The sequence below is a fragment of the Pristis pectinata genome, chromosome 9, assembly GCF_009764475.1.
Source record: "Pristis pectinata isolate sPriPec2 chromosome 9, sPriPec2.1.pri, whole genome shotgun sequence".
Taxonomy (NCBI): domain Eukaryota; kingdom Metazoa; phylum Chordata; class Chondrichthyes; order Rhinopristiformes; family Pristidae; genus Pristis; species Pristis pectinata.
Window position 1 is genome coordinate 97,080,127 of NC_067413.1, and position 21,861 is coordinate 97,101,987.

A 21,861-nucleotide genomic window follows, 5' to 3' on the forward strand; every position below is an offset into this window, starting at 1 on the left:
GCTCTTGAACTCAGTGCCCCGACTAATGAAGGCCAGCACACCATATGCCTTCTTCACCACCCTATCAACTTGCGCTGCAACTTTGAGGGATCTACGGACTTGGACCCTAAGATCTCTCTTTTCCTCCACACTTCTAAGAATCCTGCTATTAACCTGCCATTGTACTCCACTGTCAGGTTCTTTCTTCCAAAATGTATCACTTCACACTTTTCAGATTGAACTCCATCTGCCACTTCTCTGCCCAACTCTGCATCATGTCTATAGTCGGCCTATCCTCATACTGTGTCAGGAATCCTTACTGGACACACGTAACAAATTCTCCCCCATCTAAACCTTTTGCACTAAGGAGGTGCCAGTCAGTATTAGGGAGGTTGAAGTCTCCCAAGACAACAACCCTGTTATTTTTGCACCTTTCCAAAATCTGCCTCCCGATCTGCTCCTCAGTGTCCTGGTGGCTACTGGGGGCCTATAGAATACACCTAATAGAGTGATCGCTCCATTCCTGTTTCTGACTTCTACCCACACCGACTCAATAGACGATCCCTCCATGACATCCTCCCTCTCTGCAGCTGTGATACTATCTCTGATTAGCAAAGCCACTCCCCCACCTTTTTTACCTCCCTCCCTATCCCTTTTGAAACATCTGAACCCTGGAACCTCAAGCAGCCAATCCTGCCCTTGCGACAGCCACGTCTCCATAATGGCCACAACATCATAATTCCACGTACTGATCCATGCTCTGAGTTCATCACCCTTATTCTCAATACTTCTTGCATTAAAGTAAACACATTTCAAGCCATCCAACTGACTGCGTTTATACCCTATCCACTGTCTATCCTTCTTCACAGTTTCTCTGCAAATGCATCGACCTTTACACCAACTGCTCCATCATCTGACCTAACACTCTGATTCCCATTCCCCTGCCAACCAAGTTTAAGCCCTCCCCAACAGCTCTAGCAAACCTGCCCGCAAGGACATTGGTTCCTCTTGAGTTCAGGTGTAACCCGTCCCTTTTGTCCAGGGCATACCTTCCCCAGAAGAGATCCCAGTGATCCACAAACCTGAAACCCTGCCCCCGCACCAACTCTTCAGCTAAGCATTCGTCTGTCATATCTTCCTATTCTTACCCTCACTGGCGCATGGCACAGGCAGCAATCCAGAGGTTACCACCCTTGAGGTTCTGCTTTTTAGCTTCCTTCCTAACTCCTTATATTCCCTCTTAAGGACCTCATCCCTTTTCCTATCTATGTCGTTGGTACCAATGTGGACCACAACTTCTGGCTGCTCACCCTCCCTATTAAGAATGCTGTGGACTCGATCTGAGACGTCTCTGACCCTGGCACCTGGGAAACAACATACCATCCGGGAGTCTCGTTCTCGTCCACAGAATATGCTGTTTGTTCCCCAAACCAGTGAATCCCCACCACTACTGCTCTCCTCTTCTCCCTCCTTCCCTTCTGTGCCACGGAGTCAGACTCAGTGCCAGAGATCTTCTGCTGTGGCTTTCCCCTGGTAGGTTGTTCTCCCCCCCCCCCCCCCCCCCCCCAACAGTATCCAAAACGATATTAAGGGGAACGGCCACAGGGATACCCGGTACTGACGGCCTATTCCCTTTCATTCCCCTGATGGTCACCCAGCTACCTGCACCCTGCACCCTAGGTGTGACTGTCTCCTGGTAACTCCTGTCTATCAGCTCCTCAGTTTCCTGAATGATCCAGAGTTCATCTAGCTCCAGTTCCCTAACACGGTCTGTAAGGAGCTACAACCGGATGCACTTCTCGCAGGTGTAGTCATCAGGGACACTGGAGGCCTCCCTGACTTCCCACATCCCGCAAGAGGAGCACACCACTGCCCTGACAGCCATTCCCACTGCTCTAACTGTGCAATAACAAAGAAGGAAAGAGAATTTACCAGAACCTCACCGTAGTCTCCACTCACTGCCTCTGCCTCCTCATGCCGAAGCCTCTTGAGCCAAAGCCTCAAGGTCCCACTCTTACACTGAGCCACGCACACAATGGCCACTCCACTTGAGCTTACCTTCTCTTTATTGGCTGCTGCTGCCCAATTAGCTCAGCTGTGAGACTTGCTCTTCAAACTGCTCCATACATGGGAAATGGATGAAGGAATGCTTCAGTACTTTATTGTGCGTACAATGTGTGGTACAGATACCAGGTGATTTGACCCAACTGATCCATGACAATATTTATCCTCCAAACAAGTCTTCTAATCTAACATGGTCTTATCTACCTTAAGTGCATCTATTGTGTTTGACTCAACCACTCCTCTTGGCAGTGTGTTCCTCATTGTAACATCTCTCTGGGTGAAACTACTCAGTTGAAATGAATTAACAATGAGAACTGACTTTAAGAATATAAACACAAAAGACACTGAAAATGTCCAGGCAAGCTGTGGAGAGAAAAACGGCACTTATTTTCTGTTTCTGTTTCAAAATTTCAGCAGCTGCAGTTTTCTTTTGCTTTTTATTTAAAAGCCTTGTGAGGAATATGCCGCCCAAATTTGCCACCAGTGGTCCCCACATGCATGGACTTACCTGGACCAGATGTAGAGGGCCAATCTCACTGACCCTCCGCACTCTCAAGGTCATGGGTGGCATGGTGTTGTTGCGCTACCCACATAACACCTGATGGTCTTTCACAGAAAACAAAGGCTGTCGTCAAATTTAACACTTTTTAACAGTTATTCAGAAACATTTAACAGCTATTAAAATTGATGTAAATAATTTTTTTAAATGTTCTGAAAATTAACTGACAACAAATAAAACACAAATAATTAAAACCAGTGAAATAATGAAAAGCATTATCTTCCTCTTTGCCTCTTTATATTCCAGTTTAGAATCCCAATTCAGATCAATGAGTCTCTGATGCCAAAGCAGGATTGACCAATATCGGATATGGGACGGGTTCTCCCGTATAATGCTGGGAAATGCCAGCAAGCCTGAGTCCCACCATTGGACTTCATGGAGAGTTCAGTGGCAGAACACTGTGATAAATTTGGCCCCGTCATGGCAGTCTATAAGGTCTGGACACACAACCCCTTTCATCCAAAGGCAGAACTGAATTCACTCCTTCTATTACCATGGGTAAAAATGAGGTTTGTAATCTAACTATACTCCTTGCTCTTCTTTCTGTCAATTGAAACATCAATCCCATTCTTATAGTTATTGGCAACACAGTACATAAGGAACAACCTGCGGATCTCTAGTTTAACCAATGCAATAGAGCATTTAAATTATTACAATTGACTCTCATCTGAAAACTGACATTTCTTTCAACTCCTTAAGGCCAGCATATTGAGCTTCTTGAGATGGGCAATGTAGAGCACCATTAATAGTACAGGTACTCACTCAATTAATGCATAAGGCACAATCATTTGTCTAGCCATGGTAGCTGATGACATGGAGTTGGGGGGTGCCACAAGCTGTGTAGATGAAAACAAGAAGTTACAAATAGAAACAGGAGTAGGCCATTTGGCACCTCATTGGTACTGTGCCACTTTTCTGTGTCGACCCCATATCCCTAAAATTCCCGTAAAAACCTAAAAATCTATCATTCTCTGGTCTTGAATATGCTGAGTAAGAGAACCCCCATAGCCCTCATTGGTAAAGAATTCTAAAGATCCACCATTCTCTGGGTGAAAACATCTCTTATTTTCTCCGATGTGAATGGCCAACTCTTTATTTTGGGACTGTGACCCAGTTCCAGATACTCCAGCAAAGGAAAATATCAAATCCGCATTTACCCTTAAGGTTGTTTCAATGCAATCACCTCTCATTTTTCTAAACACAAGAGACTACAGGCTTAGTTGGCTCAATTCCTCTTCATACAACAAACCTGCCACCCTGTTTTATTGATTTGTTTGTTTAAGGTATTTGAAAAAAATATATTTAGTACGTTCATATCTGGGGTTTTGTTGATCCATTACATACTTAGTGCCGTAAAAGCTCCTTCAATTTTGGAGTGAGAATCATTGCTAAAACTGCAAATTGTTTGTTTGGACTTTCAGATTCTACCAACACACATCTGCACTCATTCATATTATCTCATACACTCTCACCTTGTGAACTTTTGCTTTAAACATTCTTCCATAGAAAATAAGTAACAAATCTGAACTGATATTGTTAAGATTAAACTAAACTTATTTTGACACCAAATTATCATATTTCGGGTTTAAAAATTAATAGGAAGCTTGCTTGCCAGCTATTAGCAACAGTTGCTGACAGTTAACTAGTTTTATTATCATTCTTCAAAAATCTCTAATCTTTAAGATTATTTAATCAAAATCACAATGTAATTGGCTTGCTTAAATGAATTTAGCTGGGCAGATCAAGTGCTGTAAACATGGTTATTTCCTGTATGTGTCCAGTTTCCATTTACAGCCAAAGCTTTTAGCTATGCTTGAATACCACATTATTCACAAAAACAATTTATTAAGCATTATTAAAAAGAAACTGATCCTAATTTGGGATCCTTCTCTGCATTGTGGTGAATGGAATCAGCTGGACACAATCTGGAATTAAGTTTCTGTTGTAGGTTACATAAAAGTTATGTTTGACACTATCTCCTTTCATTAGTCTAGAGAAGGACTTAAATATGTAAGTGTCCTGTTTAAGCCGGATCTGTGTGAGACAGTCTTAACTGTTATGTGTGGAGCCATTGCCAATAAAAGCAATTTTGGATATCTGATCTACATTCCGTCTCAGTCAGTGGGAATAAGTGGATGTGTTAAATTGATCACAGCTCCCCAGCTGTGATATTATGTGACAAATATCTTGCCATTTACAATCCTCTGTAGTGTTCTTTTTTGGAAAAATTAATAGATACATCCTTTATTTCCTGGGAGTTGGGAGAAGGCAGGCCTCTTAATCAATTTTAAATTACTCAAGGCAGCAGAATAAGAAGTTTGAGCAGTTGCAGCTCATGTTAATTGTTGCTATTAGAATACCCATTGATGATGCATGTCTGCTGTTAACCCAGTTCTGGAGGCTACTGAGATTGAAAGCAGCACCACATCAACTTGTCACCTACCATATAACATTGCTCTTAACCTAAATATAATGAATTACACACTCATGATCAGCATATCATCTTACATATCTATATAAATATACAAGGCTTTTGTATTTTTCTCTCTCTCTCTCTCCCTCTCTTTCTCTCTCTCTCCATATACATTTTTTTTTCGGCCATGGGCTGAAATAGCAGTTTTCTCTCTTTAAATTTTTGATCCACATTCTGCTTTCATACTGAATACTTTGAAGGCAGAGCTGAACTATATCAATGTAAATTAAATCTGCTGGACAACCTTTGGCCATGAACTTTGTTTATTTTCAGCCTCAAAGCATCGAAGTAAATTATCTGAAAAGTGACCTATTGTTTCCAAACCAGTGCTAACCATCCCTTGAGAGCTGTGTGATCTTTAATCTGACTCTAGGAAGATGCTGCATTTGAAAGGAATGTAAGGAAAAGGCAGGAAATCGAATTAGACAGTTGTTGAAGGAGTAGTGTGAGAACAAAGATTATGCTGTAATTTCTGAAATTATATAAAATAAAATAATTTGGATATATCTGTGTCTCTAGTATCAATATAATTAGTCTGTAATCCATGATTTGTTTGCTCTGTTTTTATAAGTATTGGGATGTCTTTCACTATCATCAGCTACTCAAGAAGGCTTCTCTTAAAAAGAATGGCTCCGAAAATGTGTTATCCCCACTGTGCCAGTATTGGTATTGGTATTGGTTTATTATTGCCACTTGTACCGAGGTACAGTGAAAACCTTGACTGAGTGCAAACAGCTGGAGCATTACTCCTTCAGTGTATCCAGCACCTACACCAGAACAATACATGAAAACAGACAACATGAGAGAGGTATACAAGATATTAAGAGGAATAGATAGAGTGGACAGCCAGTGCCTCTTTCCCAGGGCACCAATGCTCAAAACAAGAGGACATGGCTTTAAAGTGGGTGGGAAGTTCAAGGGAGATGTCAGAGGGAGGTTTTTCACCCAGAGAATGGTTGGTGCATGGAACGTGCTGCCTGGGGTGGTGGTGGTGGAGGCTGATACGTTGGTCAAGTTCAAGAGATTGTTAGATAAGCATATGGAGGAATTTAAGATAGAGGGATATGTGGGAGGAAGGGGTTCGATAGTCTTAGGTGTGGTTTGAAGGGTGGCACAACATGGTGGGCCGAAGGGCCTGTATCGTGCTGTATTGTTCTATGGTTCTAATACACAAATAATGCAGTTCTAGATGTCTGAATGGCAAAGCCAGTGATGGGTGATCCCTGCCTTTTTCCCCTTAAAGTTAAGTTCTATAGCTGATTGGGCTTCTTCATAAAATTGACATGATACATCCTGGAATTCCCAAGGAAATGAGTAAGGAAGCAGGTGAGATTCCAGTGAAAATTTCTGAATTAGGACCCTGGAATTCTCTTGGGCCCCTTTTTTCACCTACGTAAACTGACCTGGATCACAGGTTCTTAAAATTACTGGAAACCTAGGAAGTCTATCAGGTGAGAGTTAGTTCTCACCTCCATGACCACTGGACCTATGGTCCATGCTTGAGGCGGTCATGTTACCTCTTTCTCTGAGCCAATTGGATTCTGTCATTTGTTACCTCTTCTGGACAGAGATGTGACAAATGGAGCCTCTGGATGACATCTTGACTTTCCTCAAACCACTGTTGTTCATCTTAATCTCTGCCATCTGTCCATTACACAGACAGCCCCATAGGAATGAAGAACCATTCACTGGAATCTCACCTGCTTCCTCACTCATTTCCTTGGGAATTCTAGGATGCATCATTTCTGGCCCAGATGTCCTGTATTTATTTATTGCTTTCTATTTCTTCTGAACACATATTTTCCTAAGCACAAAACTATTAATTCTCAAGTTAGTTGGAATCTGGAACTCATCCACCATCTTCATTCATGGAAACTGTATGAAGAATGAACTTAACGCATCTGCTATTTCCTGCACAGTATTTCTACCCAGTCTGTCCTATGAAGAATTTTACATGGTACTTTTTACCTGCTTCATGTTATGTTTTGATCATTCTCATACAAAGATTGGATTCCCTAGTATGATAAAATGGGCTCTTGACCTCACAATCTACCTTGTTATGACCTTGCACCTTATTGTCTGCCTGCACTGCACTTTCTCTGTAACTGTAACACTTTATTCTGCATTCTGTTATTGTTTTCCCTTGTACTACCTCAATGCAAAGATCTGTACGAACAGTATGCAAGACAAGTTTTTCACTGTACCTCAGTACATGTGACAATAATAAACCAATTTACCAAATAAAATAAATATATGACAATGTAGGCCAGGTAAAGAACTGTGGCCCTGAAACTGCTGAACAGAAATGGGATGCCTGGACACAGTAAGTAGGTACCTGTATCACCCATACACAGATGTGCGCCATCAGTCTTATAATCTCCTGATGGGAAAAATAGCCAAGTCCAATTATGGGGGAGAAGAAATGCGTAATTTCTCTCCAGACCCTTAGGAGATTGAAACTAGTTTAGTAGACCATATGGACCACATGTATAACACCTGGTATTTTACCCATTTTAGCTCAAAAATTATTTTGCTATCTTTTAAAAGCATTGAAACAGAGCTATAGGTCACCCTAATGTTCATGAAAGTCTGAGAATTTCGGGGTTGTTAGGTTTCCCCCTACCTTAGGTACACTAAAAAGTGTTCTATGATCTAGTCATCCTTGCAATTGTGATCAATGGATAAGGCCAGGTGCTATTGGCAGGAGTTTGCTGCGGTTTATAAAACCTGGTTCCACCAGAAGCTGCCCTTGAACCTGGTGGTACATCCCAGGCTCAAGGACAGTATGGTTAACAGTTTGCAAGTATGTGTCTGTGTTACTGCGTGTGAATGTGTGTAAGTGTTTGCGTGTTTAGATCTATGTAACTGCATGTGAAATAATGCACAGCACAAGCCGTTTCCTGCCATCTTTTCCTGTGACGGAAACTGTGACTCTGGCATGTCTCTTCTTATCAGAGCGCCCAACTCCTCTCTGTGGCATATCAGACCTCTCTCCCAGCATGCATCTCAGTTATAAAATAAAGACAGAAAAATGTTGGAAGCATTCAGCAGGTCAGACAGCAAATGTGGAAACAGAAACAGAGATAACTGCTTCAGGTCAAAAACCCTTTATTAAAACCGGAAAAGAGAGAATACACAGTAGTTTTAAGTGGTACACAGTAGTGGAAGTGGAGCGGGAGGGACGGATAGGACAAGGGGAATATCTCTGATAGAGTGGGATTGCCAGGGTGATAAGACACTGAGGAAGCCATCTGATGTCGAGAGGGTTGAGAGCTTCAAGTTCCTAGGAATGAACACCACCAATAGCCTGTCCTGGTCCAACCACATAGACGCCATGGCCAAGAAAGCTCACCAGCACCTCAGGAGGCTAAGGAAATTTGCCATGTCCCCTTTTGACCCTCACCAATTTTTATCGATGCACCATAGAAAGCATCCTATCCGGATGCATCACGGCTTGGTGTGGTAACTGCTCTGCCCGGGACCGCAAGAAACTGCAGAGGGTTGTGGACACAGCCCAGCACATCACAGAAACCTCCATGGACTCTGTCTACAGTTCTTGCTGCCTCGGTAAAGCAGCCAACATAATCAAAGATCCCTCCCACCCCGGACATTCTCTCTTCTTGCCCCTCCCATTGGACAGAAGGTACAAAAGCGTGAAAGCACGTACCACCAGGCTCAAGAACAGCTTCTATCCTGCTGTTATAAGACTATTGAACAGTTCCCTAGTACAAAAATATGGACATTTTGACCTCACAATCTACCTCATTATGACCTTGCACCTTATTGTCTACCTGCACTGCACTTTCTCTGTAACTGTAACACATTATTCTGCATTCCGTTATTTCACCTTGTACAACCTCAATGCACTGATGTAATGAAATGATCTGAATGGCAGTATGCAAGGCAGTTTTTTCACTGTACCTCGGTACATGTGACAATAATAAACCAATTACCAATTAAATGACGGAGTGTTGGAGAAAAACAGAAAACATTGAGGGCTCAATCTTAGTAACACATCAAAATGAGTCAAATGTTGTCCTCAGTTGTAGCTAATGCAATAGCATAGGCAGGTTGAACTTTGCTTCTATAGTTCAGTTCTATTGGCTTCAATTTGCCCCTATATATTTGCCTCCCCTCCTTGGACTCTGTCTTTACCTCTCACTGTCTTGGTGAAGCAGCCAGCATAATCAAAGACCCCCATCCACCTGGGTCATCCTCTCTTCTCTCCTCTTCCATCAGGTAGAAGATACAGGAGCCTGAGGGCACATACCGCCAGGCTTAAGGACAGCTTCTATCCCACTGTGATAAGACTATTGAACGGTTCCCTTATACGATGAGATGAACTATGACCTCACGATCTACCTTGTTGTGACCTGGCACCATATTGCACTGCACTTTCTCTGTAGCTGTGACATTTTACTCTGTACGGTTTTTGTTTTTACCTGTACTACATCAATGCACTCTGCACTAACCCAATGTAACAGCACCGTGTAATGAATTGACCTGTACGATCAATATGCAAGACAAGTTTTTCACTGTACCTTGGTACAAGTGACAATAATAAACCAATACCAATACCAATATCTCACACATAATTGTAGTCCTCTGAAACGTTAGAGGCATCTTGTTTATGGCATTAGTAAAAGCAGAAATACACAGCAGACCAGTCAGCATCTGAAAGGGAAAAGGCCTGTTAGCATTTTGTGTGGGGCTTGTCAGTACATTCCTGTTTTAGCTCTTGCTTCTCGTTTCGATCTCAGGGGTGCTTTGGGTGGAATGATATCACTGTGGCATCCAAAAGCAGGAATAAGAAGGACTATGCCCCCTGCTGATTAAAAAGTGTAGCATTCTGAGGCAGATTTCCACAGCAAGTGAACAGATTAACCTTAAAACAAAATCAAAGTGGGCAATTTTCAAATAATCTTATATTAATTTCAAAATGCAATTAATATTTCAAATCAACTACCCTAAAATTAATTGTATCGTGTACAATTTCTGCATTCAGTACATACAAAAAGTTGCCTCAGACTGGAAGTTGTGCCCAACGTTGCTGATGAAAACTTTGAAAATGTGGCTAATGCATTTCCAGCCCACAATTACATGTTGTACCGGAATTACTCCGATCATTTGAAGAATTTCTTTGGTTTCCTTAGATTACCTAAAGCCGTAAATATAGCAGCTGAAGAATTTATTCCCATAATGTAAATTTCACCCAGATTAGCACAGCCTCAATTCTGATTGAAGGAATATGTAAGTTAGTGTGGTCTAGGTCTGTAGCATCTTCTAATATGTAGTGCATGGTGAACATAGGTAGAGCTGCAGAGCAATGGAGCTTAAACTCTTGATGACTATCGATCCACTGTTATAGGGGCAAAAATTAATACAAAAATTCAACTCTGTTCCCCTTTCAGGTAAACTAGCAACAAATGTTTGTTGTAATAGATCAAATTTCTTACAAATCATGTCATTCAAGTACTTGTACCCATGTTCTCTACGCCAAGTATTGTGCATTCAGATACCTTCAGTTGCTCTTAGTACATGCAGGAAAGATCTGACATACCCACTGTTCCAACTAGGTAGTGATATTATTTTATATCTGGAATGTCTTTGCTATCGGGGAACTAATCAAGGGGAGCTAAAAGTAAGAATAAAACAGGGAATTTAAAGGACAAGCAGAAAGTGCTGGAAATACTTAGTGGAAAGAGAAACAGATTTAATGTATCAAGCCAAAGACCCTTTGATAGAAATAAGTTCAGAGGAATGGTCTTTGACCTGAAGTATTAACTCGGTTTCCCCTTCCACAGATGCAGCCAAAACTAAAAAGATGGTAACATGTAAATAGTTAATGTGTAATTGAAGGCTTATGCAAGACACTAATCAAAGTATCCTTTCATCTATTTTGTCTTTTATTTTACATTTACAGAATTATAGTTCACTCTGCTAAAAGGGCTACTTTAAATGGAATGTAAGAGAAATGTAAATGAGCACATTTGGTGTTAGTGGGGTAGGTCTTGACTATGCAGTGATGTAGAATAAAAGAGATGAAAAATGCCATGCTGAGTCGATGCTGCTAAATCAGGGTAAACAGTGAAAAATTAGGAGAACTTCATATTACAAAATGACTTTTGTGGTTTTCTCTCATTTACGAGCGGTAGAATACAGTTGTGCTTTCACTTGTAACCACCTTTTCATTGTTGCACTGTCTGCCCAGAAGCATATCCACATGGTAAAATTATACTCTCTATGGCAACCACATGGCTTATCATGAAATAGAAGGAAAATGGAGAGAGGGAGTAAAATAGAGAGCACTGAGGGGAAATGAGGAACATGGGCACATAAGGGATATCTGGCAGGGGAGGGGGTGAAATGGTGCAAAGGGCTGTGATGGAACCTACCACTTTCTGTACATCATGCTTCAGAGCATGACACCATGCTATCATGCTCCATGTTGAGACAGGCTACTGGAAGCACTGGGGCCCCAGATCTCAACTTCTTTCACAGTTTTGCCTATTTGCAAAAAGGTAGCGCATGAAAATCAGTACAGGGCGCAATGGATATAAAATGCCTGTTCTAGTGTATGGTTTCCGACTTGCTGTATTGTTTGCTCTTGGATTAGCTGAATGTGAAAGATGAAGGTGGTAGGTCAGAGTATTGGTGTTGGCTTATTATTGTCACATGTACCAAGGTACAGTGAAAAACTTGTCTTGCATACCGTTCGTACAGATCAATTCATTACACAGTGCATTGTAGTACAGGGTAAAAACAATAATAGGATACAAAGTAAAGTGTCACAGCTACAGGGAAGTGCATTGCAGGTAGACAATAAGGTGCAAGGTCAAATAAGGTAGATTATGAGGTCAAGAGTCCATCTCATCGTATAAGGGAACCGTTCAATAGTCTTATCACTATGGGATAGAAGCTGCCTTTGAGCCTGGTGGTACGTGCCCTCAGGCTCCTGTATCTTCTGCCTGATGGGAGAGGAGAGAAGAGAGACTGACCCGGGTGGGTGGGGTCTTTGATTATGCTGGCTGCTTCACCAAGAGTATTTTGATCCCTTTTGCTAAATTGGTAAATTGGCTGGTTTATTATTTTCACAACTGCAGTGAAAAACTTTGCCTTGCATACTGTCCATACAGATCAATTCATTACACAGTGCATTGAGGTAGTACAAGGGAAAACAATAACAGAATGCAGAATAAAGTGTTAGAGTTACAGAGAAAGTGCAGTGCAGGCAGACGATAAGGTGCAAGGCCATAATGAGGTAGATTGTAAGGTCAAGAATCCATCTTATCCTACAAGAGATGAATTCTATAGTCTCATAACAGTGGGATAGAAGCTGTCCGTGAGCCTGGTGGTACGTGCTTTCAGGCTTTTGTATCTTTTAACCGATAGGAGAGGTGAGAAGAGAGAATGTCCTCCCTTGGCAAGACAGAAACATGCACTATGATGTCAGGGTGATGACACCCACATGATGTGAATCATGACAGGCATGGTATTGTAGCAATTAGCTCCAGCAACCCAGGTTCAATTCCAGCCACTGTCTGTAAGGAGTTTGTACGTTCTCCCTGTGTCTGCGTGGGTTTCCTCCGGGTGCTCCGGTTTCCTCCCACATTCCAAAGACATATCGGTTAGGAAGTTGTGACATGCCTTGTTGGCGCTGGAAGTGTGGCAACACTTGCGAGCTGCCCCCAGAAACACTCTATGCAAAAGACACATTTCACTGTGTGTTTCGATGTACATGTGACTAATAAAGATATCTTATCTCTTATCTCTAAATTTCCTGCTGGCCAGGATATGGTTGGAAACATTTCACCACATGCATAAAAGAGTTTCTTTGTGCGATTTATGCATAGAATAGATGCAGATGTTAGTTTTCTAATTCAGTATGTCGGCTAATCTGCCCCCTCTCCCATTTAGTAATAAATGAGCTGATGGGCATGTTTCCACTGGATAAAACTGATGAAATTTGGTATCGTTAAGCACAGCAATGACTGTGTAGACTGAAGATCAGCAACAATCAAACCTTTTAAATGATGAATGTGTTTTAAGGATCAAAATAATTATACAGTACTCTCCCAGCACACTATCTAAATCTGATATAAGGTTCTTATTAAGGACCTGTATTTTCATCTGTTGAATCCTCATTCTTTGCTGTGCCAAGTAGATGTGCTGAATATTGATTAAGATTATGAAGCAGGCAAATATGATGGTATCATATAACTTCATGGCTATTTTATGAGTACAATTTACAATGGCTTAGGAATTACCTAACTATTCTTTCTTACCTGGAAATCATTGCCCATATGAAAAGGTACACTATCACTTAATTTATTACTAGGTTTCAGTGTCCTAAAATTACCTCAAGCTGTGAAATATACCCGATAAATCAAATCTGATTTTTTTCCTGCAGGAAATCAAAGTTCCAAATTATCTGTTAACTAATCTGTTTAGTAACATTATAATACATTTCAAATATTCTGTAGAGGTCTAATGAGACAAAAATAGATTCTGGGCCCAGAAATTGTGAACAAATGTTAAGGTGTATTTATTAAGGAGAAGAAGAAGATGAAGCAATGTAAGGATTTAAGGAATGAATTGCAGTTTACAGGAAAGAAATGGTCAGTGCGTATGTGAGATGACCAGTTGCAGCAAGGATAGAGATGGACATTGGGCTAGGGTTGTATTCACTGTGGAGAACCATTGGCATTGACCTCCTCGTGGGCCACTTCATTTGTGGTTTACACACCTGCACATTGAAACATGGAAGTCAGTGTCAAGCAGGAGGTCTGACACATCTAATCTCCCAGTCAAAATCAAAAAATAAAAACTGAAGATACTCAGAAGGTCAGGCCGCATGTGTAGGAAGAAAAACAGAGGCAGTGTTTCAGATCGAAGACCCTTGTCAGAGCTCTCCTGATGAAGGGTCCTTGACCCGAACCATTGCCTCTGTTTCTCTCCCCACAGCTGTGGCCTGACCTCCTGAGGATTTTCAGGTTTTTTGTTTTCATTCTACATCAAATCACCTGTTCTGGTGCTGCATTTACCACCGAGTCCAGCAAACCACTGGTGCTGGGATAAGTAGAGCGACCCCATTCCCAAGAATAGGATCACCAACCTTGATTAAAACAGTTTATTTTATCTTAATGTTTCAATTAATTTTTGGTTGTTTAAGGTATTTGTAAATACATTTTTTTCAGTTATTTTATCAAGTTTGAAGCACTTATTAAAGGTCTCTGGTTGGCAGAGATACAGTATTTAAGACTGTCATTGACCGCAGCTGTAAAACTATTAGAAAGGCCATTGACAGTAATGATCTGTCAAGAGGTTATTAGGGCTTTTGGGTGTTGTGGCCACCTGAGCCTTAGTTACTGCTTGCAGCTCACTCCACCTCATGGGATGACCACGGAATCTAGATCTCCAGGTGAATGGGTCTCAGAATCATATTGGGGTGCCATGGGTGGTGGACTGGATCAAGTACAATCTGGCACATTGTACAATGAGAGATAGCAGCAATGTTAAGAGAGATGAGTAGAATATGTGAGAGTGAGGAAGGGAGAGATATGAAGTAAGAATGCTGCATTTAGTTCATAAGGGTCTTTGCTGGTAAACTGTTGTATACAAAGGAATATGCCTTTACATAGCAGCACCATAATCCTGAAGGGCTGTAAAATGAACTGCATCATCTCCACTCTACACTGCATCTTTTATTTTTGGCAAGCATTTATTATATTTTAGTAAAATACTTGGAAGAGCAATCATATTGATTTTAAAAATATAGAGTGCTGATGTGAAATGTGCTTCCTGAGTCTAAGGTGTAAGGTGCTCCAAAACAGCTGACTGCTGGCATTGTAGCAGATCCAATAAAACAAGATTTTTGTATGAATACATGCTCTACATTTCAAAATTAAATTTAAAGTAAATTTTCCTCAAAATTGAGATAAAATTTACACTTGAAGCATCTTCGAGGGGGTGATAAGCACATTATGTGCAATTAAATGCGTTTTTATTTTGATGCAGGGTATTTCAGTAGTTTAGTGCTCATTAATTATTAGATGCTTAATTATAAGGTTGGCATTTTAGAGTGTTTGCTTAACTGATATGATTGCCTTGATATGACAGCCAGTATTTCATTCAATTGAGCTTTCTCCACAATTTTCTGCTCCCAGTGGGAAGCTCTGCTTACAAGAACATGGAATGAGAATCAAGGCTGCAACATTATTGCCCACTCTCCCTGGGATTATAGAATTTTACAGAAGAAGTCCATATATTTTCTGAGTAGATTTCTGTAAGAATAGCCATGAATTATAAGTGGCCAAATAGTCACAATTTGGTTTAAAACATTGACATACTGTGCAGCTAAGACTACATTTATTGTTTCTTTTTCTAGGTTATTCACAATGACCTCATTTTAGAAATGTACCATCCAACTGCAGGGAGCATAGCTGTTCCAGGTAGGTTAAAGGTCTCTTCTCTTTGTTAAAGCACAACCAAACATCCCTTGCTGCTGCTCTCTGTTGTTAGTCTGATTTGGCCACTACTTGGCAAGGAAAAGAATAAACAAATGTTTCAGTGTTTATTGTACAAGCCAAGATCTTCAAAAAATAATAGAAGCACTTGTAATTTCTGTATTTACTATGGCTTTCTTCTTTGGGACTTTTCTGACCTAGGTTTGTAAGTAGACCACTTCCCCCTTTACACTGAAAGCTCAGGCTAATGTTGTTGAACTTGAACTAGAACTTTTGGAAGATTGATGTTATGGCAAGGCTGTTACAGTCAGGTGTGACCCACTGACCACACAACTCCAAAAGGGTCACAGAACTCTTCCAAAAAGAAGTCTCTACTTGGGAATCTAATTGGTAGATCTCTCTTGGAACACTAGAGGACAGTATCAAAGTCGTCCATCGTTACTGGAGCTATTATCCACATTGGGAAGGTTGTAATCCAAGGATCTCAGAGAAATCACCAAAAATACTTCCATGCCCTTTCAGAAACAAACTTGTCCGATGCCTTCATTTAAATATTGAGCTATAGTTTCCGGCTGATAACCTTTCATTATGACTAGAAAAAGAATAGACATGTGTTATGTTTGAAACCAGTACGTAGGCAAGTAAGGGGAGTGGAAGGGCAAACAAAAGGGAAGATCTGTGATGGAATGGAAAACAAGAGAGGTTAACAGACAAAATGTTGCCCATTTGTCTCTAAACCTCTGGTCTAGAGTTGGTCCCCCTTAAAGAAAATTAAAATATTCTAGCAGCAAATCAGTTTTCCTAAACTGCTCAGACTGGTCTTTGCATAGAACCACAGTAGTGTCGTGGTTAGCGTAATGCTTTTACAGCGCCGCCGACCCGGGTTCAATTCCAGCTGCTGTCTGTAAGGAATTTGTACGTTGTCCCCTTGTCTGCGTGGGTTTCCTCCGGGTGCTCCGGTTTCCTCCCACGTTCCAAAGACGTACAGGTTAGGAAGTTACGGACATGCTATGTTGGCGACGGAAGCGTGGCGACACTTGTGGGCTGCCCCCAGAACACTCTGCACAAAAGATGCATTTCACTGTGTGTTTCGATGTACATGTGACTAATTAAGATATCTTATCATAGGATCAACAAGTTTTGGTAATTAATCGGTAATTGGTTTATTATTGTCACATGTACCGAGGTACAGTGAAAAACTTGTCTGGCATACCGTTCATACAGATCAATTCATTACACAGTGCATTGAGGTAGTACAGGATGCATATAGGAAGAATACAGAATGCAGAATAAAGTGTCACAGCTACTGTGAAAGTGCAGTGCAGGCAGACAATAAGGTGCAAGGTCATAATGAGGTAGATTGTGAGGTCAAGAGTCCATCTTATCGTTCTAGGGAACCGTTCAGTAGTCTTAGGACAGCGGGATAGAAGCTGTACTTGATCCTGGTGGTACATGCTTTCAGGCTTCTGTATCTTAGCCTTTAGTAATTCTGTTAATCTAATTATTTTAATCCAATGTTTTAAATAATGCTGTTAATTCAATGTTTATTTGTGCTGTTATTCTAAAGTTGTTTGTTATTTCAACCACATTAAGAAATGTTTTTACCCTATTGATACTGAAGAGTGCTTTTAACCCAACAGTACGAGTAAATACTGTTAGTTGAACCAGCAGTGTTAATTTGGGTGTTTAATGTTGCATTGTTGCAAATGTCTGCTTAAAAATTCAGTTGCATAGATTAAGCATTCTGAAATTAAATTACAACCTTAATGCAATTGGTACCTTATGGCATATTGTAGATATTAAATCTTAATATCGTAGGGTGCTATGAGCAAAGCATGCACACAGTCAAAGCACTCTGGCCAAAGTGATGTCAATCATTGTTGGAATGATTTAAAAATCAATGCTGGAGTCAGTCCATTAACAGCAAAACAGTTTATTTCAGAGCTCAACGTAACTGATGTATCAGGAGAATGACCTAGAATGTTTTTTGGCCCATTCTACCTGACCTACAGAGTCGAGACAATATATACCGTTACAGAGCTTAACATACGTGATCAATGTTCCTTAAACACAATGTTATCAGGAGCCTAGTTGCTGCATCCTGTTTGTTCAGAAGTTGCTACCCACAAGGTCACGACAATACATCTTATTGTAAAACAAGAAGATCATGTTGTCCTTGCTTGTACAACCGCAACATCGCTAACCCTGCCTAGCTCTATTAACCTGCCTAATTGTATTAACCTGCCTAGTTGTCCCACTTACTGTCCTGAACCTGCCTGATCATATTATTGCCTTATCTGTCCCTCCTACAATCATTCTGCAATTTGAATTTGATGTTACATTGTCCCCACATTTGCTGCAAAGAAACAGAGCAGGCTGCGCCCAGGAAAGCAACCTTTAGGAGTAGAAAGCAGTCTGGTTCTGCAAAGCACCATTCCTTACAACTCTGCTGGGGAACCAGTGGTTGTCAGTCGAGTCAGCTGAGTTGTGATCATGGAACAGTTTCCTCGTTATTACTCAGATGAGGCCTTCCAGTCCCCTCCTTGAGCTTCTGCCTCTGCCAAAATGATCTCAGTCATTGTGGAGGAAAATGGTGCAATGGTAGTGGAGCTGCCTCACAGTTCCAGCAGCCCAGGTTCCATCCTAACCTCTTGTGCTGTCTGTGTGGAGCTTGCATGGGTGCTCAACTTTCCTCCCACATCCCAAGGACATTCTGGTTGTTAATTGGCTAGTGTTCCTTGCCCAAAGGGTAAGTAGTTGGTGTTAGAGTCAGGGAGGTGTTAATGGGCATGTATGGAGGAAATGAGTGTGGGAATGAGATTGATGGATTGCTCTAAAACTCGATGGGCCGCATGGAGTGATTGAGCCATACAGCAAAGAAACAGGCCTTTTGGCCCATTGCATCCGTGTTGGCCATCAACTACCCTTCAGAACTAATCCCATTAATCAACATTTGCTCTGTAAGTATTAAGCAGTACTGTTAGTTCAGTGATATTAAATGTTGCCGTTAATCCAGTGAAATTGTGCTGTACTGTTAATCCAAGAACATTAAATGGTGCTGTCAATCCAGAACTATTAAATACAATTCTTATTGCAGCAATATGCTGTTAGTCATTTGTTTTAAAATGGCGATAATAATCCAGGAACATTAAATAATGCTGTTAATGTAGTGATATTAAAGATAGCTGTTAACCCAATGATAACCCAGTGGCAATAGAGCTGTTAATCCCACTATATGTTGTTAATCCTGTGATATTAAGCAATGCAGCAATATTAAACTGTTTTGTTAACCCAGTGAAAATAAATACTGTCAATCCAGTGATATTAAATGGTGTTCTGAAACCAGCATCATTAAGTCAAGCTGTTCACCCAACAACATTAATTAATGTTATTAAGCTATCAACATGAAATATACCAGTTAAGACAATATTAAATAGTAGTTAGTCTATCAATATTGAATACAGCCATTAATGCAATATACCCTGTTATTCCGATATTATTAGGTAGTGCTGTTAATCCAGAAATACATCTGCTAATGCAATAATATCAAGGTGCCCTGTTAATCAAACAAAATTAAAGATTGTTGCTGCTCCAGCAATATCAATTTGTACTGTTAATCTGGCTATATTAAACAGTGTTGTTGATCCAACAATATTTAGTGCTGCTGTTAATTGATATTAACTATCACTGTAGATACAATGATTTAAAATAGTGTCGTTAACTCAGTAATATTAAATGCAACTGTTGATCTATTTCAGTTGAATATAGTGTTTAACCCAATAATATTAGGCAGTGCAGTTAATTCAGCAATATTTAGTGTTAAAGCTAAATGAGTTGTATTGAATATCACTATTAATCCAGTGATTTAAAACATTGCTGTTAGTCCAGCAGTATAACGCTCCAATGTTAGTACACTGACAATTAGTGCTATTAACTTAATGAAGGAAAATGTACATGTCAATCCAGCAATTATTAATTGTTGTTAATTCAGAAAATTAAATATAGTGGTTAATCCAGCAGTATTAAACTGTAGTATTAGTTGATCAGTAATAATCAGTTCATCTAAGCCAGCAATATTAAATGTATTTGTTAATACAACAAGGTGAAGTAATGCTGTTTATCCAGCCATATTATATACAGCTGTTAACCCAATGGTAATAACCGATGTTTATCCAGCAGTAATAAACCATGCTATTAATCCAGCAATATTAAATATATCTGTTAATTCTGCGTTATTAATTCCTGTTGTTAATCCAGTAATACTAACTACAGACATTAATCCTATGATATTAAGCAGTGCTGCTAAACCTGCAATTTGAAATAAAGTTGTTAATCCAGCATTACTAATTAATGCTCAATGCAGCAATGTTGATTGTTATTGTTAATCCACTGGTATTAAATATACAGTGGCATGCAAAAGTTTGGGCATCCCTGTTCAAAATTTCTGTTACTGTGAATAGCTAAGCGAGTAAAAGATGACCTGATTTCCAAAAGGCATAAAGTTAAAAATAACACATTTCTTTAATATTTTAAGCAAGATTTTTTTTATTTCCATCTTTTACAGTTTCAAAATAACAAAAAAAAGGGCCTGAAGCAAAAGTTTGGGCACCCTGCATGGTCAGGACTTAGTAACACCCCCTTTGGCAAGTATCACAGCTTGTAAACACTTTCTGTAGCCAGCTAAGAGTCTTTCAATTCTTGTTTGGGGGATCTTTGCCCATTCTTCCTTGCAAAAGGCTTCTAGTTCTGTGAGATTCTTGGGCCGTCTTGCATGCACTGCTCTTTAGAGGTCTATCCACAGATTTTCAATGATGTTTAGGTTGGGGGACTGTGAGGTCCATGGCAAAACCTTCAGCTTGTGCCTCTTGAGGGTAGTCCATTGTGGATTTTGATGTGTTTAAGATCATTATCCTGTTGTAGAAGCCATCCTCTTTTCATCTTCAGCTTTTTTACAGACTGTGATGTTTGCTTCCAGAACTTGCTGGTATATAATTGAATTCATTCTTCCCTCTACCAGTGAAATGTTCCCTGTGCCACTGGCTGCAACACAAGCCTAAAGCATGATCGATCCACCCCCGTGCTTAACAGTTGGAGAGGTGTTCTTTTCATGAAATTCTGCACCCTTTTTTCTCCAAACTTTCCTGCGTCCTCACCACAAAATTCAGCATCAGAAGTTTGCAAAGGAACATCTAAAAAAGCCTGATGCATTTTGGAAACAAGTCCTGTGGACTGATGAAGATAAAATAGAACTTTTTGGCTGCAATGAGCAAAGGTATGTTTGGAGAAAAAAGGGTGCAGAATTTCATGAAAAGAACACCTCTCCAACTGTTAAGCACAGGGGTGGATCGATCATGCTTTGGGCTTGTGTTGCAGCCAGTGGCACGGGGAACATTTCACTGGTAGAGGGAAGAATGAATTCAACTAAATACCAGCAAATTCTGACCGTCTGTAAAAATGCTGAAAATGAAAAGAGAATGGCTTCTACAACAGGATAACGATCATAAGCACACCTCAAAATCCACAATGGACTACCCTCAAGAGGCACAAGCTGAAGGTTTTGCCATGGCCCTCACAGTCCCCCGACCTAAACATCATCGAAAATCTGTGGATAGACCTCAAAAGAGCAGTGCATGCAAGACAGCCCAAGAATCTCACAGAACTAGAAGCCTTTTGCAAGGAAGAATGGGCAAAAATCCCCCAAACAAGAATTGAAAGACTCTTAGCTGGTTATAGAAAGTGTTTACAAGCTGTGATACTTGCCAAAGGGGGTGTTACTAAGTACTGACCATGCAGGGTGCCCAAACTTTTGCTTCGGACCCTTCTCCTTTTTTGTTATTTTGAAACTGTAAAAGATAGAAATAAAAATGTAATCTTGCTTAAAATATTAAAGAAATGTGTCATCTTTAACCTTATGCCTTTTGGAAATCAGGTTATCTTTTACTCGCTTAGCTATTCACAGTAACAGAAATTTTGACCAGGGGTGCCCAAACTTTTGCATACCACTGTAGCTGTTATTGCAGTGATATTAAATAACTGTTAATCCAGTGACACTAAATACAGTTTTTAATCAACTTATATTAATTGATGCTGTTAAATCAGCTGTATTAAATGGAACTGCTTTTTGTGACTGTGAATGAGTCACACGGAGACCGGAGCTGAGATGTAAATGGTCCTTCTACAGCACAACAAGCAGGCATTATCTTGGATATGTTCATTGGAGCAACTCAGTAGAATGTCCCCAAACTCAAAGTTCATCAAATTTTTATATTCTTAAGAACAAAGGTAACAGCAGTGATTCAATACAATTTCAATAGCTACAA

The 21,861-nt window shown here is 40.3% G+C and overlaps 1 protein-coding gene across 1 annotated transcript in view; it reads left to right on the forward strand.

Moving 5' to 3' along the window:
* sugct (succinyl-CoA:glutarate-CoA transferase) overlaps positions 1–21,861 on the forward strand; it is a 384,844-nt gene that overhangs the window by 262,901 nt on the left and 100,082 nt on the right. Inside the window, 1 exon segment of the mRNA XM_052022714.1 lies at positions 15,463–15,526. Coding sequence (XP_051878674.1) covers positions 15,463–15,526 — 64 coding nt within the window.